Genomic DNA, 15,775 nt, shown 5'->3' with positions numbered 1-15,775 from the left:
TGTATATGTATATATGTATAAAAATAATTAAATATGTCAATATGCAGTTCTGCATAACTCAGCCAACTTCCAGATCCAACATGGGTAAAAGACTCATTCCAATACAAGACAGACTGATGGATTTACTGTACAGGTATGCCTCATTTTACTGCTCTTTACTGTATCTCATACATAGTGTGTTTTTTTTTTTTTTTTTTTTTAACAAATTGAAGGTTTGTGGCAACCCTGCTTCAAGCAAGTCTGTGGGTACCATTTTTCCAACAGCGTGGGCTCACTTTATTGTGTCTTGTCACATTTTGCTAATTCTCACAATATTTCAAACTTTTTTTCATTATTATTATATCTGCTGTGGTGATCTGGGATTATGATTTTTGTTGTTACCATAGTAATTGTTTTGAGGCGCTACGAACCATGTCCACATCCTTAGTAAGACAGCAAATTCATAAACGTGTGTGTTCTGATTGCTCCACTGCCTAGCTGTTCCCATCTCTCTCCCTCTCCTTAGCCTCCCTACTCCCCAAGACACAACAATATTGAAATTAGGCCAATTAATAATCCTACAATGGCCTCTAAGTATTCAAGGGGAAGACAGAGTTACATGTCTCTCACTTTAAATAAAAGGCTAGAAATAATCAGCTTAGTGAGGAAGGCATGTTGAAAGCCAAGATAGGCCAAAAGCTAGGCCTCTTGTGACAAACAGCCAAGTTGTGAATGCAGAGAAGTTCTTGAAGAAAATTAAAAGGGATACTCCAGTGAACACACAAATGATAAGAAAGTAAAACAGCCTTATTGCTGATATAGAGGAAGTGTTAGTGATCTGGATAGAAGATCAAACCAGCCACAACATTCCCTTAAGCCACAGCCTGATCTAGAGCAAGTCCCTAACTCTCTGCAATTCTGTGAAAGCTGGGAGAAGTGAGGAAGCTACAGAAGAAAAGTTTGAAGGTAGCAGAGGTTGGTTCATGAGGGTTAGGGAGAGAAGCCATCTCCATAACATACAAGTGCAAGGTAAAGGAGCAAGTGCTGATGTAGAAGCTCCAGCAAGTTTTCCAGATCTAGCTGAGATCATTGATTAAGGTGGCTACGCTAAACAACAGATTTTCAATGCAGAAAAAACAGGCTTATATCGGAAGAAGATACCTTCCAGTAGCCTTCTGTTATAAGAAGATGCCATCCAGGACTCTCATAGATAGATGGGAGAAATCAGTGCTTGGCTTCGAAGCTTCAAAGGATAGGCTTACTCTCTTTTTAGGGGCTAATGTAGGTAGTGACTTTTAAGTTGAAGCCAGTGTTCATTTACCATTCTGAAAATCCTCGGGCCTTTAAAAATGATGCTAAGTCTATGCTGCCTGTGCTTTATAAATGGAACAACAGAGCCTGGATAACAGCACATCTGTTTACAGCTTGGTTTACTGAATATTTTAAGCCTAGTGTTGAAACCTACTGCTCAGAAGAAAAGATTTCTTTTAAAACATTACTGATTAATGACAACGTACCTGATCACACAAGAGCTCTGATGGTGATGTGCAAAGAAATTAATGTTGTTTTCATGCCTTCTAACACAGCATCCTTTTTGCAGCTTGTGAATCATGGAGTAATTTCAACGTTCAATTCTTACTATTTAAGAAACACATTTTGTGAGGCTATAGCTGCCATAGATAGTGATTACTCTGATAGATCTGGGCAAAGTAAATTGGAAACCTTCTGGAAAGGATTCACCATTCTACATGCCATTAAGAACATTCACAATTCATGGGGGAGGTCAAAATATCAACATTAACAGGACTTTAAAAAAAGTTAATTCTAACCCTCATGGGTGACTTTGAGGGATTCAAGACTTCAGTGGAGGAAGTAACTGCAGATGTGGTGGAAATAGCAAGAGAACTAGAATTAGAAGTGGAGCCTGAAGATGTGACTGAATTTCTACAATCTCATGATAAAACTTTAACAAGGAAGGAGTTGCTTCTTATGGATGAGCAAAGAAAGTGGTTTATTGAGATGGAATCTACTCCTGGTACAGATGCTGTGAACATTGTTGATATAACAACAAAGGATTTAGAATATTACATACACTTAGTTGATAAAGCAGTTCAGAGTTTGAGATGATTGGCTCCAATTTTAAAGAAGTTCTACTGTGGGTAAAAGGCTATCAGATAGCATCACATGCTACAGAAAAATGTTTTCTGAAAGAAAGAGTCAATTGATGTAGTAAATTTCATTGTTTTAAGAAATTGCCACAGTCACCCTAACTTTCAGCAGCCACCACCCTGATCAGTCAGCAGCCATCAACATAGAGGCAGGACCCTCTCCCAGCAAAAAGATTGTGACTCACTGAAGGCTTAGATGATTGTTAGCATCTTTTAGCAATTTAAGATATGTATATATGTATTTTTAGATATAATGCTATTGTACACTTAATAGACTACAGTAGAGTGTAAATATGACTTTTATATTCACTGAGAAACCAGAAAATTTGTGAGTTGGCTTATTGCAGTATTCGCTTTATTGCAGTGGTCTGGAACTGAATATTTTTAATATTTTTAAGGTATGATTGTGCCAAGGTATAAAAAGTTCATAGAAATGACTTCAGATTCCACATTGTAATCAAACTTTAAGAAGTTACCCCTTTTCAAATTTTGGTATAGAATAAAAGAAGACTATCCACAAATATCTATAAATGCTATTGAATGCTCTTCCCTTTTTGAACTACATAATTACTTTAAAGTGGATTTTCTTCATATATTTCAACTAAAGTATAGTGCAGTATATTAAATGCTAAAGTAGATATGAGAATTAAGCTGCCTTTTATTATGCTGTTTGCAGAAATGTAAAATAGTGCTACATGTCTTGCTATTTGGGGGGAGGGAAAACGTAATTTCATAAGACAATGTATTTGTTTTTAATAACTAGTAGCAACTTTATGACTATATTATGATCATTAATCAAGAAAAAAGAGGTGACCTTTTTCTTCCTCAAAGAAGATGCGTGGTTCTCAATCTTTACATGCTTCAGAATCACTTGCAGGGATCGGATCGTTAACACACAGATTGCTTGACCCAACTTTTATTAGAGTTTCTCATTCAGTAAGCTCTGGGTGGGAGAATATCCTTTGCAACAAATTCCCAGGTGATGCAGATACTGCTATTATATTAATATTTTGATAAAACCACAGTTCTATCTATTTCTTTAGGTTTATTGGGCAAACTTGTTTTAGCAGCCTTTGAGATGGAAAAAGATTAGAATTTTTAAAAGATAAGTGATTCAGGAGTAAAGACAATGGCTAGAAGTGTCCTTAGTTACCAGAAGTGTGGAAATTACTTAAAATTAAGCATAATACTTTGTCAAGAACTGTTCAGTATCTGAAGCTTTCCCCTGCTTACAGGCTAACAAATTAGCCTACCACAGTTTCATGGTAGCTGACAAAAGACATAAGATTCCTGGTTAAGAGACAAAAAAGGACTTTATTAGAGCAATTATGCTAGAGAATCAGCATTTGTGGTGATTTTCTAAGCCACAATTCCGTAAGGGGAACATGAACAGTTCCAGGTGATGGCTGCACAAGCAGTGGGTTATGGTATAGTATAGGTACCTTAGGGTTTTTTTTTTTTTTTAAATAATGCACAATAAGTCTGCCTGACCTTTGTCCTGGAGGATACATTATCTTTATTATACTGGATAGTAAACAAACCTTCCCTCTGCTGTGGAGGGAGACATTACCTGTGTCTTCCAAGGTTGTTCTCTATATAGACATACTTGAAAAGGTAGTTGGGAACAAAGGTAGTTGGTACCTCTGCTCACAGATGTTTGCAAATGTGAGAGAGGCCTATGGAGAATTGTAGCTTGACATAGGAAAAGTCGAAAAAATGTGTATATGTTGATCATTTACTGGTCCTTAATAGTAACAGCTTAGCAAAAACATGAGAACAATTAGACTTGAGCTTTAGACAAAGCAATGTATGATTTCCTGATGAAGAAAAACATTCTCCCTTTTGCAGTTCTAAATTATTTTCATGAATATGTGTAACTGTCATAGGAAGTAAAATTCCATATGTTTATACATCTTGCATGAACCATAAAGAAAAACATTCTTATAAATTATATAAAGTTTAAATGTAAAATTAGCATTGATTTAATATGACAAGTAATGATATGTTAGCCACAATAAATTGCGCTTGCAATATGATTCTTTTGATTTAACATGCCTCTTCTACAGTGGGCCCTACAGTGACTTAATTTTCCCATATCTTTTTCCACCTCAACTTCTCTCAGTTTCTTTTGGACAGCATGCAGTGTTTATCATTTGGCCTTCACTTGGTGCAAATGCATCATTAACCTCCTTTGTTTTTCCCTCATTAGCTCAAGATAATTAAAGTAATACTGCTTGGCACAGGGTTAGTCCAGACTCTGGGTCCACCTGACAGAAAACTAACTCATAGCTCGCTCTCATAGCTTGGAAATCAAGGCGGACTTGTCTTTAGTTATGACTAGAGTGACATATTTCCTGCTTTGCCCAGGTCAGTCCTGGTTTACCTATGTTTGCTTTGACTTTCAAAAGGGTCCCCATTTGGAGGGAAAATTGTATGTTCTCTCTGACTATGGCTTCATGTAAAGGTTCAAGCAGTGCTGTCTCTTGTCCTGGTCTTCTCTCAATCTCAGTGCTGTTTTCCTCTGTTTTGGCCCCATCCTTTAATGGCATCCTCCATTTTGTGATCATGGAAAATGACTTTTTGGGACAGATTTCACATCCTTTCCGTGTTGTGATCTTTCTGTATAGCTGTTGCATAAAAAGACAGGAAAGGAATCTGGTGTCTAGATCTCACTCCTTTGTGGGGAGAAAAATCACTTCATCTAAAGTGATTCTTTTCTAAGTTTTTATATATATTTTATATTATATATAAATATATTAATTTGTAAAATGTTTTGTTCAGTGAGGAATTTTATTCCTGATGACACACCTCTGATGGGCCAGCTGGGAACACTTGACACCTTCTTTAGTGGCAAGGGGTCAGGTGATTGATAGCCAAAACAAATAGAGTGGTAGATGGAGAGGTCCCCAAGACACTATATTTGACACTTGCTTAGGTATCTTAGGTAGTTTTAAAAACAAACTCAAATATAGACCTTGAAAATGGACGGCTCTGTTCAGATGTATGGTGGCATGCAAGGGACACAAAATTTCTTATTTTTTAATCACTATACAAATAGACCCTCAAGAATATGCTGTGGCCTTCCGACCTTCACCTTGTGCGTCTGTATACTCGAATTTTAGGAACGTGGTCTGTCAATTCAGTTACCTGAATGATCTATTTGAATGGGCTGGCAGGAAAGAGCAAGTGCCCCACACAGTTCTTTCTTTTGTCCTACCTTTCTAGAGTAGCCTTTTATGTGCATTCATTCTTTTTTTATTATTATTATTACCTAAATGTATTCTTTCACAGTTCTGCAGGCTAGAGGTCCAAAATCAAGGTACCTGCAGGGTTGGTTCCTTCTTTTTTTTGACATATAAAAATTATATATATTTACAATGTAAATATATATGTTTTAGTGCCTGGATATATATGATTAAATCAAGCTAATTAACATGTTGATTACCTCACATACTTATCATTTCTTTGTAGTGAGAACATTTTAAGATCTATTCTCTTAACAAGTTTCAAGTATACATGCTGTATAATAGATTTCCAGAACTTACTCATCCTAACTGAAACTTTGTACCCTTTGACCAACATCACCCCAACACATCTGCCCGACGCCCCTGGTAATCACCATTCCGCTCTGAGTTTGACCTTTTTAGACTCTACATACTGTGTAAGTACAATCATGTATTTGTCTTTCTGTGCCAGGCTTCTTCACTTAGCATAATGTCCTCCAGGTTCATCTATATTGTCACAAATGGCAGGATTTCCTTCTTTTTAAGACTGAATAGTATTCTATTGTGTGTGTGTGTGTGTGTGTGTGTGTATGTGTATCACACACAACACATTTCCTTTGTCCATTCATCTCCTGACAGACGTTTAGGTTGATTCCATATCTTGGCTATTGTGAATAATGCTGCAATGAACATGGGAGTGCAGATCTCTCTTCAGTGTACTGATTTCATTTCCTTTGTGTGCATTTATTCTTGCTCAGTGTAATAGTGTGATACCTATCACAGAAATGGATGGTTTGGGGAGTAGTTTTATGGGAAGTTAAGATTGGGGAAAGTGGGGTCATTTTGAGGCTTTCGATTTGGATTTTGTTGTTTACAGCCATTGTCAAATTATTCTTCCATCCCAGAATGTCAGATATATCCCATATATACATAAATATTTATTTAACTATAAGTTCAGAGCTTCTTATAGCTAAATAGAAAAGATTTTAGATTATTATTCCTGTTGGGAAATGATACTTAAAAACAAAATCTTCTCCCAGCCCAGAAATCCTCTCCACAAAAGTAGTAGAGAAATAAAACATTTATATTATTAAATAAGCATTAGACCAGAATCTGATATGCATCACAGGCGGTCTGCTAAGAGATTGTATAAACAAATCTCACCCCCTCATATAGCCAAGCTAGTACAACCCATTACTTACATATTTACAAGATAAACAATAACTATGTCCTCAAGAGGACTTGTCGGCACCTTTTGTCACACATAGTTCTTCCTAACTTTACTGTGGTAGTTGGGATGACCATCTGTGTTAGCTAATTGGCCTTGTCTTACGGAGAAACAATCTTCTGTCTTTATGAATTGAGGTAGTTTTGCATCTAGGAGCAAGGTGCCATGGAAGTATTAATATCTCCGTTGATGTTTACATTTCAAAGAGAAGGCTGCAGGTCCTTGAGAAGCTGACAAAGCCCTATTTAGTTTTCAAAAGGATTTATTATATACATTTCAAAGAATGGGGAAAGTATTTCCAGTTATAATTTTTCTAAAGTAAGTGCTGTAAGGCAGTGGTCCCCAACCTTTTTGGCACCAGGGACCAGTTTCATGGAAGACAATTTTTCCATGGAGCATGCGGGGGGGATGGTTTTGAGATGATTTGTGTGCAGCCTAGCTCCCTCCTTCACGTGTGCAGTTTACAATATTAGGGTTTGCACTCCTATGATAATCTAGTGCCACTGCTGATCTCACAGGAGGCAGAGAGCTCAGGCAGTGATGTGGGTGATGGGGAGCAGCTGTAAATACAGATGAAGTTTCTGCTCTCTTGCCCACTGTTCACCTCCTGCTGTGCGGCCCAGTTCCTAACAGGCAGAAGGGGTACCAGTCCGCAGCCTGGGGTTTGGGGACCTCAGCTGTAAGGAAAAGGAGGGGAGGGAAATTTTTACCCTTACTTTCAACAGGGAGAACTAAACCTCTTATTTTTTTATTTATATTTGCCCTTATGCCCCCTTTGTTTGCTTCTGTATTAAATATAAGGGTCTGTATCTTGTTAATCTTATAATATTACTATGATAAACAAAAGTGATTTTAAATGCACTTTTAATTTAGTTTTATTTCATTTAAAACTAAATTGCAGTTTAGTCTTATTCAATGTTAACATTTTAAGTTATTAAATTCTACATAAAAATTGGAATTTCTTAAAAGGAGAGTGGTGGTATCAGGAATTCAGCATAAGATAATATGACTAAATCACCATATTATAGCTGGAACAGCCTTTGATGGTGGGCAGCTTAGAACTCTGAAGCCAAGAAATAAATGATACAAATATGACCTTAAGCAGAAAGTTGAACAAAGAATTTTCCTTCAAAAAAAGTATTTATTTTCTGAGGTCAGAGATGTTTTTGTTTGTTTTTGTTTTGCTTTTTTTTAAGGAAAAAAAAAAAAAACAACTTTGCCAGCAGTTAAAACTTTAAAATTTTCTGTACTACCCCTCAGCAAAATCAGAGGCAGATGCTGTTGGACTATCATTTTTATACTAGTAAATTACATAATTCTATTCAAGGAATTAGAGTCTAGCAAGAGTTACTTTACTTAGGTCCTGATTTGTTTTTAGTTTTTCCTCTTCCTCTCCCTTCCTTTCTTTATCCTGGCTCAGCTCAATTCATTTCCTTTCGGGGATCCTATGAGTAGGCTGCTGTATGTTTGAGACCCCAAACTGCAGATGAGTTCTCCTCTGTGTTACTGTGGTGGTGCTCCTTTGCCCGTACAACATCTGTGTGGTGCCGTCTTCTCATTTGCCAAGCTCCACTTCACATACCTGCTGGGCTCAATATTATCTCCCAGCCACTTCCTTCTTGCAGGAGACCTAGGGAGGGCTCCTCCTCAGTGTGCCACCTTTGCTTTATAGTCATGGGCCACCCATAACCATAGTGCACACACTGTCCCTCTACAGTCTCACTGTACAATGGCCAGCTTGTTGACAGTCCCTTTGCAGGCCACTTAGTCACCTTGACCAGCCAGGCCTTGTACCTCCAAGTGGTATACACTCTGATCTTTCCTGATTGATAGATGTTATGTATTGCTTATTTTTCTTGCAGTTGCTTTTGGTAGGATGGGAGCACCTCTTATCCCACTCTGGATTTAAGTGAAAAGTAGGAGCAGCCAAGCCTGGCTGACTACTGCTGGAAAAATGTACCCTTTCCCCCAGCCCGTGCCCTTCCACTCCCCTCTGTTGGTTGTTTTTTTTTGTTTGTTTTTTACAATGTTTCTTTCTGCCAGCCTCTCAAAAGTGACTGTGCTGACTGAGATTTTTAGAGAACAACCATTAACTCTTTCCTGTGTATTGTATGGAGAGAATGCCAGTATTTAAAATGTTGAAACCGTAACCACGTGGCATTTGTAATTTTCCTGCTATGAGTCTCACTGCATGGAAGTGAGAATTGAAAACTAATCATGTAAATTGCTAAGCTTTGAAAGATTTTTGCAGGATTTCTGCCTGGGAGATCTCTACTCCACAAAGAGTACTTTGTGACTAATAAAGTAGAAATTCAGTTAGTATGACTGCCATCTGTACTCTCTAATGATAAATAGATTTCAGAATTTTTTTGAACCGCAAGCCATTGACTAGATGCTCATTGCAAAGTAAGCTAATTGTCTCACATTACCAATTATTTTAAGAGCTATAGAGTGATTAGAACTTAATGTCAGGAAATCAGGAAAATTTGTTTCTTTTTGATTAAGATTTAAAAGTTCTCAACTATACATACGTAGTTCAACTGGAAACTGTCTTATTTTTTGCTATTTCTGATTTTCTTCCTTGTGTGGCTCACACACCTCACTAGGTTATATTGCTTGAGCCTTTCTCTGGGCTTTTGAATTTTTTCACTAACAAAATGGATCATGGGCGGCTATTCATCAAAGCTCAATTATGCCTGTGGAATGAGCACCCTTGTGTATGGATATTGGGATCTAGAATGTCCCATCATCACAGCAGGGCAGTTGCTGACTCAACTTCCAGTACTCTGAAAACCCAGAGCTGTCTCTTAAAGACAGTCGTGCTGGAAACTGTGTAGGTTGTATTACTTGGGTGGACTGCCCCTGGATCAGAGAAATGCGTGAGCCATAATGCCTGCAGTTGTGCTTTTCACAGAGCCAAGTATACTGTTGTTGATTAATAAATAATGGGTTGTTTATCTTGGAATTGTTTTTATTGGCAGATACCCTGAAAGATTCAAAGGCTGTCTGTAAATGAAGAATGCTCTTGTTGTTTATTCAGTGCCTTGCTTTTGTATTGTGAGGGTATTTGGGGAAAATTTCCTGAATATCATACCACAAGTAAAATTTAGGCAGTTTTATCCCCAGATTTTCAAATAGACCATTTCAGTACAACCTGTTTTCAGATGCCTCTGATGGTTTGGATGTGTGTGTGTCTGTCTGTGTGGCTGGAGGGCAAAAAGGGCAAAAGGCGAGATTCAGCCCAGAAGCTACAGTCTGGGCTGTAGTCATCCTCTAATTGTATCAGTCACAAATAGCTTACATAAATCCAAGGACATTTCTGGTTGGTTGACTGCATGTCTAGCACAAGCTAGCTGCTGAGAATTCAAATACAAACGTGCTGAGTGAGAGGCGGCAGCAGTCACATGCAGAGTGGTTCAGGAGAGGTTGACAAAGGAGATTAAGTTTGGTGTTTGGTAGAAGATTGCCAAGGTGGCAAGAGCAGAGCAAACTGCGTTTTGGCAGGGGAAACTGAGTTTGAAGATGTGTGAAATGATCAGCAGTGGGTGTTCTTGGACCTGTAAGTTGTTCAGTAATGCTGAGCATAAAGTGCTATAGGAATGGCCCTGGGAAAATGGGAATATGAGCTTCAGTATGGAAAATCCTGGGCCCTGTCTCTCAAACAGTAATAAATTCCTCGAGGACATCTGAAGCCAAAGGATAGTTTTGTCATAGCTTTCATAGCTTGTGTCCTGTGCTCAGATGTTCTCAATATCCAGCAATCAAGAGGAGCCTGACAAATCATTGATCTAATTTGGTATCAGGATAGCAGCTATTGTTAAGTGGGAAGGCTACTTAAGAGGTCCCTAATTTTATAAGTGGCCATTTCACTAGTAATGTTTTCATGTTGGGATAACATAATGGCAGGGACTCAAATCGTGAGGAGACCCTGTGTATGGAGAGAGTGAGGGAGAGTTTTGAGAATGGCTGCTGGCTTTATGACTTGCATGAAAAGGAAAATGAAAAAAACAACTTGGGAGGAAACATTTTTGTCCAGCACACTCATTGCATCCCCAGTGCTAGCAAATCATGTTGGCCATGTATTAGGTGTTTAATAATCGGGATTAAACACACATTGCATGACACATAGCTATTCAAACATCCGATATTTTAAAATTATTTTTCATGGCGCTTCTTTGCACCGCTGCTGTATTTAACAAGAACCAAAGGTTAAAATTAAGATAATTGGTCAAGCAGTTAAAACACCTTCCGATGGGAGGAGCAAAATCTCGAATAAAACTAATTTATAGTGAGTCAGTTTAAGTTGTAGAAGATGGAACTTTTTTAATGCTTTAGAGAATATACATAAAGAACAATGAAAGCATTTTTTCAGTTGAGTTTATTGAATTTATTATGAAGTAATAGGCAGATGGGACTTAGAAACTAATACAGCTCATTTTATTTATTTAATTTTTAAATCAATTTTGTATGTTTAAGGTATAAAACATGTTATAAGATACATACATCAATTTATAGTAAAATGGTTACAATAGTGAAAGAAATGAGCATATTCAGCCTCTCATAGTTGCCCATTTTTCCCCCTGTGGCAAGAACAGCTGTAATCTAATTTGGCAAAAGTCCCGAATACAATACAGTATTATTAATTGTAGTCCTTATGTTGTACATTTGATCTTTAGACTTGTTCATCCTAATATTTGCTGCTTTGTCTCTCAATATAAAATATGACTCAGAGAGAGAGAGTGTGGAGGGGGGGAAGTGTGTATATGTGTGTTGGAGGTTGTATATAATTAAGTGATAATGATGAAGTTAGAAATCTTTTATTTTTTTAGGTGCTGGTGAATCTGGGAAAAGTACAATTGTGAAGCAGATGAAGTAAGTAGATTTAAACATTAAATTTGTTTTCTATGTTTACCTTTCCATCGAAGGAAATTAAGGTTCTTTTTTTTCCTTTTGTCTTGTTTAGAATTATCCATGAAGCTGGTTATTCAGAAGAGGAGTGTAAACAGTACAAAGCAGTGGTCTATAGTAACACCATTCAGTCAATTATTGCCATCATTCGGGCCATGGGGAGGTTGAAGATAGACTTTGGTGACTCAGCTCGGGCGGTAAGTTATTAAGTTTGTTGGAACAGGCCTGATTGATGAGTAAACAGAATAACTTGCATGTTAATACCATGCTATATAAAATAGGTATGTCACCTAGCAGGATTGTTTTATAAAAGGAGTCAAAAGTATAAAAGTGAGTAAAGTGAGTTGAGTGCATTAGAAGTGTGAGTGAAGTAAGAATATATGGGATTGTATAATCTTTCCTTTATAGCTATGCTTTCTTTATCAGATGATCAACTGAATAATCACTGTTATACTTTCTTTACAACATGTTGTATTAGGTACACCTATATCCCCCTAACAATTTTTAGTAGATAGTACTGAGTAAACTGCTTATGCTGGCCCTCTTCAAAATCTGTTTCTATAATTTGGAATGCTGAAATGATCTAATTATTTGTATTCATGCCCAGACTAAAAAGCAATCTAATCTTGAAAAATTGAAAAATGAAAATCGTATAAAAGTTTGCTTATCTTTGGAATAGGAAAATATTGGCTATGAAAAAGTACGTACAGAATTTTAGAGCTAAAGGAGACCATTGGAAACAAGCTAGTTCCATTCCTTTATTTTGCCAAGAGAGAAACTGAAATATGTGATAGAAAGATTGCCATACAGCTAGTGGTGACCAAGGCACTGTGCTTGTGCTTCCTTATTTGGACCAATAAGTTGTTTCAGTTGATTTGAAACAGCCCTGAACCAATCCAGAGGATACCTTCTTTTTTTTCTTTTCCGACTCAGCTTCTGTTTGATTTCTTAATCTATTTCAAGTTCGTTATTTGTGTATAGCTCATGCTTTACTGTGAGTCTTTTTTTAATGACTTAGTATAAAACTTGACCAGAAACCTTTAGCCAAATCCCTAGCTTAATTTTTTAATATTTTTATACAAAGTAGATGTATTATTATGTTGTTATTACTATTTATTTTTATAGTTCCTTCATATTTTTATGCATTCAATATAGAGACTATAACTTTTTTTTTGTCTTAGTGTCAGCTAGATTTTTTACTTATACAAACCCAATTCATACTTAATATGAATGAAAACTGAATGAAAGAATCATTAGGGAATATGGTAGAAATAATATGGAGAAATCGGTAAAATAAGCCTTATTTTTAATAAGTTACTTTAAATTTTTCTTATAAGTTACTGGGCCATATTTATTTTCTAAGGTTTTTATTTTAAACGAAGATTTAAAAGCTTAGTGTGATTCATTAAAATTTTTCAAGTAGACTTCAAGATCATTTTTAATAATTTATGCATTTATCATTTATTCATTCAGCAAATGCTTTTGAGCTGAAAAAGCATTTGTTGAATGAATAAATGATATATGCCTAAATTACAGATTGGGTAGTAGATAAGGCAAAAAAATGTTCTGGATATGATCAAATCTTGTTTCACAAAAGACAATTTAGAATGTTATGAATAATTATTAAAAATGATCTTGAAATCTACTTGGAAACATTAATCACACTGAGCTTTTTAATCTTGGCTTAAAATAAATATACAGAAGGGAAACACTTAGATTAAGGAGAAAGAATTAATATAAATTGCACTTTATAGCAGTTCCAATTACGGTAATTTAAACCTTTTATCAAATTCTTATATATAGTATTCTGCATTCAGATTTTATATATGGTTATAAGAGAGAAAAGTTTGGTAGCCTCCTTTTTAGGAGATAATGAAGGGTCAATGCAAGCAGCTTTTATGAGTTCTTTTCCCTTTTCAAGTTTTTCTCTCAAGAAATACTGTTTTTTCCTCCTTTCTTAAAAATTTTTTTAAACCTAACTTGGGCTTAGTTTCAAAACTGGAAATAACTACTTTCTCACCACAAGCTTTTTTTTTTTTTTTTTTTAACCAGTTTTCTGATGCTTAGGAATCTATATGTGGTTCTGTTTTTGCTCATCTTTAGTCCCACTCTTTTTAGACTCTTTCTGGCTATTCCCCAGTAACTATTTTCTTCCTACCTTCAGACTATTACTTCTGTTTGCTTTAGCCATCATTAACTCATTCACACAAATATCTTCATGTTCTCACGTTGCTTCTGAGTGGGTCCACTCCATGTTCTGTGTTGCCTCCCATGTATATATGCTTTTAAAATACTACTCGGCTTTTGGAATTGTGCTAAGGAAGACCAAGATGAATTAATCATGGCCCGGACATGAGGAAGGGACATTTGAACCGAGTATTGAAATGTGAGTAAGAGTTTTCTAGACAAAAACAGGGAAAAAGCATTCTAAGAATGAATAAGAAACGATATATTCAAAGGCAGTCAGTATGCTTCTATTTCTGAAGTATCAGTCCCTGGAAGTATTAACTCTGAGTTGAAGGTTAACCAGATATTTAATTTTGATACGTACCACAGATTTACTTTCCAAAGAAAAGCAACGTGAATAATCTTTCCTAACAACTATTCATCAATGTCTGTTTTCCCAGAGTCTAGCCGACTCAGATATTAATATTATCAACATTTTAATATTAAACATCTGATGAATGAGAAATATTGTCTTTCTTTTTTCTTTATTTTTATATTGTTGGTTTTTAGTGAAGTTGAGAATCGTTTTAAAACATTTTGTCTATTTGTATAATATTTCTTCTGTGAACTCCTCTTAGTAATCTTTACTCGGTTCTATTTGGTTATCCTTTTCACATTGATTCGTTTTGGCTACTAGGGATATTAACCCTTCATTATATATTGCAGATATTTTGGGCCAGCATATTTCTTTTACTTTTTTGAAATACTGCTTTTCTTGTTGCAGTACTATTAAGATTTTCATAATCAATTTTGACTTCTCTGTGTTTTGTTTCTTGTTAGAAAGGCAATTCTTCACCTTGCAATTATTTTTAAAAATTCACTTATTGTTCTAGAGTGTTTATAGTTTATTTTTTATACTTATCTCTTCATGTACCTGTAAATGTTATTTCTATTTGTTGCTAGGTTAAATCTAAATAAATTCTATAATCTGATCATCTCTTGTAGTGCAGCCACTTATTAAATAATTAGTCCATTCCTCAGTGACTTGAAAATGCTACCCTTAGCATTAAATTGGGTGTGTTTCTGGACTCCATTTTTTTCATTGATGTATTAGTTTTTTTCCCACATTAGTCACTTATTAAATTACTTAACCTCTAAGCTTGTTTCATCATAATAAAATGGATATAATGATGACATCTATCTTTTAGGGTTGTGAGGAATAACAACATGATGAATATTAAGCACTACCACATGCCTTGGTCATAACAGATGCTCAGTAAATGTTGTTGCTGTAATTATTGTTGTTATATTTTATAATTATTGTGCTATGTTGTCAGAATCACATTATTTTAATTTCTATCTATCACTTCATAGAATTAATTGGTATTTGGTAGAGTAAGATAACCGCATCCCATCCTATCATCCTTTTACCAGATATCAAGAGTTATCATGCATTTCTCTTCCAGATGAACTTGAGAGTCAGTTTAATTCCCCCAATCCATAATTCCCCCCAAATTGAAACAAATCCTAATTACCCCTAGGATTTGTTTCAATCTTGTTGAAATAAAACAAACAACAAAAGCCTGTTGGTATTTTGATTGGGATTACATCTTATTATATAGGTTGATTTGGTGAGAACTGAGTAAAAAGATGTAAAATTTTAAGAAATGGTGACTGATTTTCTGTGGTTTGCTTTATATTTGACAGTTACCAGATTTGCAAGAGATTACACATTAGTTATTCAAAATGAGAGGAAACAAAATTGTTTTCAAGGCAGGCATTGAGCTATCAAATTTTATGCCTAATATCCTTTCAAGACTTTCTCAAAATGAGGGTTGTCTATCTGTGGATGATAATATATTGATAATTCCGATTATTATGTTTCTAATAATGTGAAGTTTGAGAACTATTACACAAGGGCCTATTAGCATGTTTCAGGCACTAGGTATGTCGGACAGTGGTGCTCAAAATGTGGTCCGTGGATCACAAGAATAAGCACAAAATCAGTATTAGAAATTAAGGGTAAATGTTTAGATGGTTTCTATCAACTGACAAGAGTAATTTATATGTTAACTCTGATAGTTTTAAAAATACAGATTTAT

General features: G+C 35.7%; 1 protein-coding gene across 2 annotated transcripts in view; it reads left to right on the top strand.

Annotated features, from left to right (window-relative positions):
• GNAI1 (guanine nucleotide binding protein (G protein), alpha inhibiting activity polypeptide 1) overlaps window positions 1-15,775 on the top strand; it is an 86,329-nt gene that overhangs the window by 47,516 nt on the left and 23,038 nt on the right. For both annotated transcript variants that reach the window (XM_012650355.1, XM_012650356.1), the window contains exons 2-3: window positions 11,429-11,471; window positions 11,563-11,704. In XM_012650355.1, the coding sequence (XP_012505809.1) occupies window positions 11,429-11,471; window positions 11,563-11,704 (185 nt within the window). The remainder of the gene's footprint in view (window positions 1-11,428; window positions 11,472-11,562; window positions 11,705-15,775) is intronic.

This window comes from Propithecus coquereli, unplaced genomic scaffold (assembly GCF_000956105.1).
Source record: "Propithecus coquereli isolate 6110/MARCELLA unplaced genomic scaffold, Pcoq_1.0 Scaffold32, whole genome shotgun sequence".
Lineage (NCBI taxonomy): Eukaryota > Metazoa > Chordata > Mammalia > Primates > Indriidae > Propithecus > Propithecus coquereli.
The sequence above is the reverse complement of the archived record's forward strand: the minus strand, read 5'-3'. Positions and strand labels throughout refer to the sequence as shown.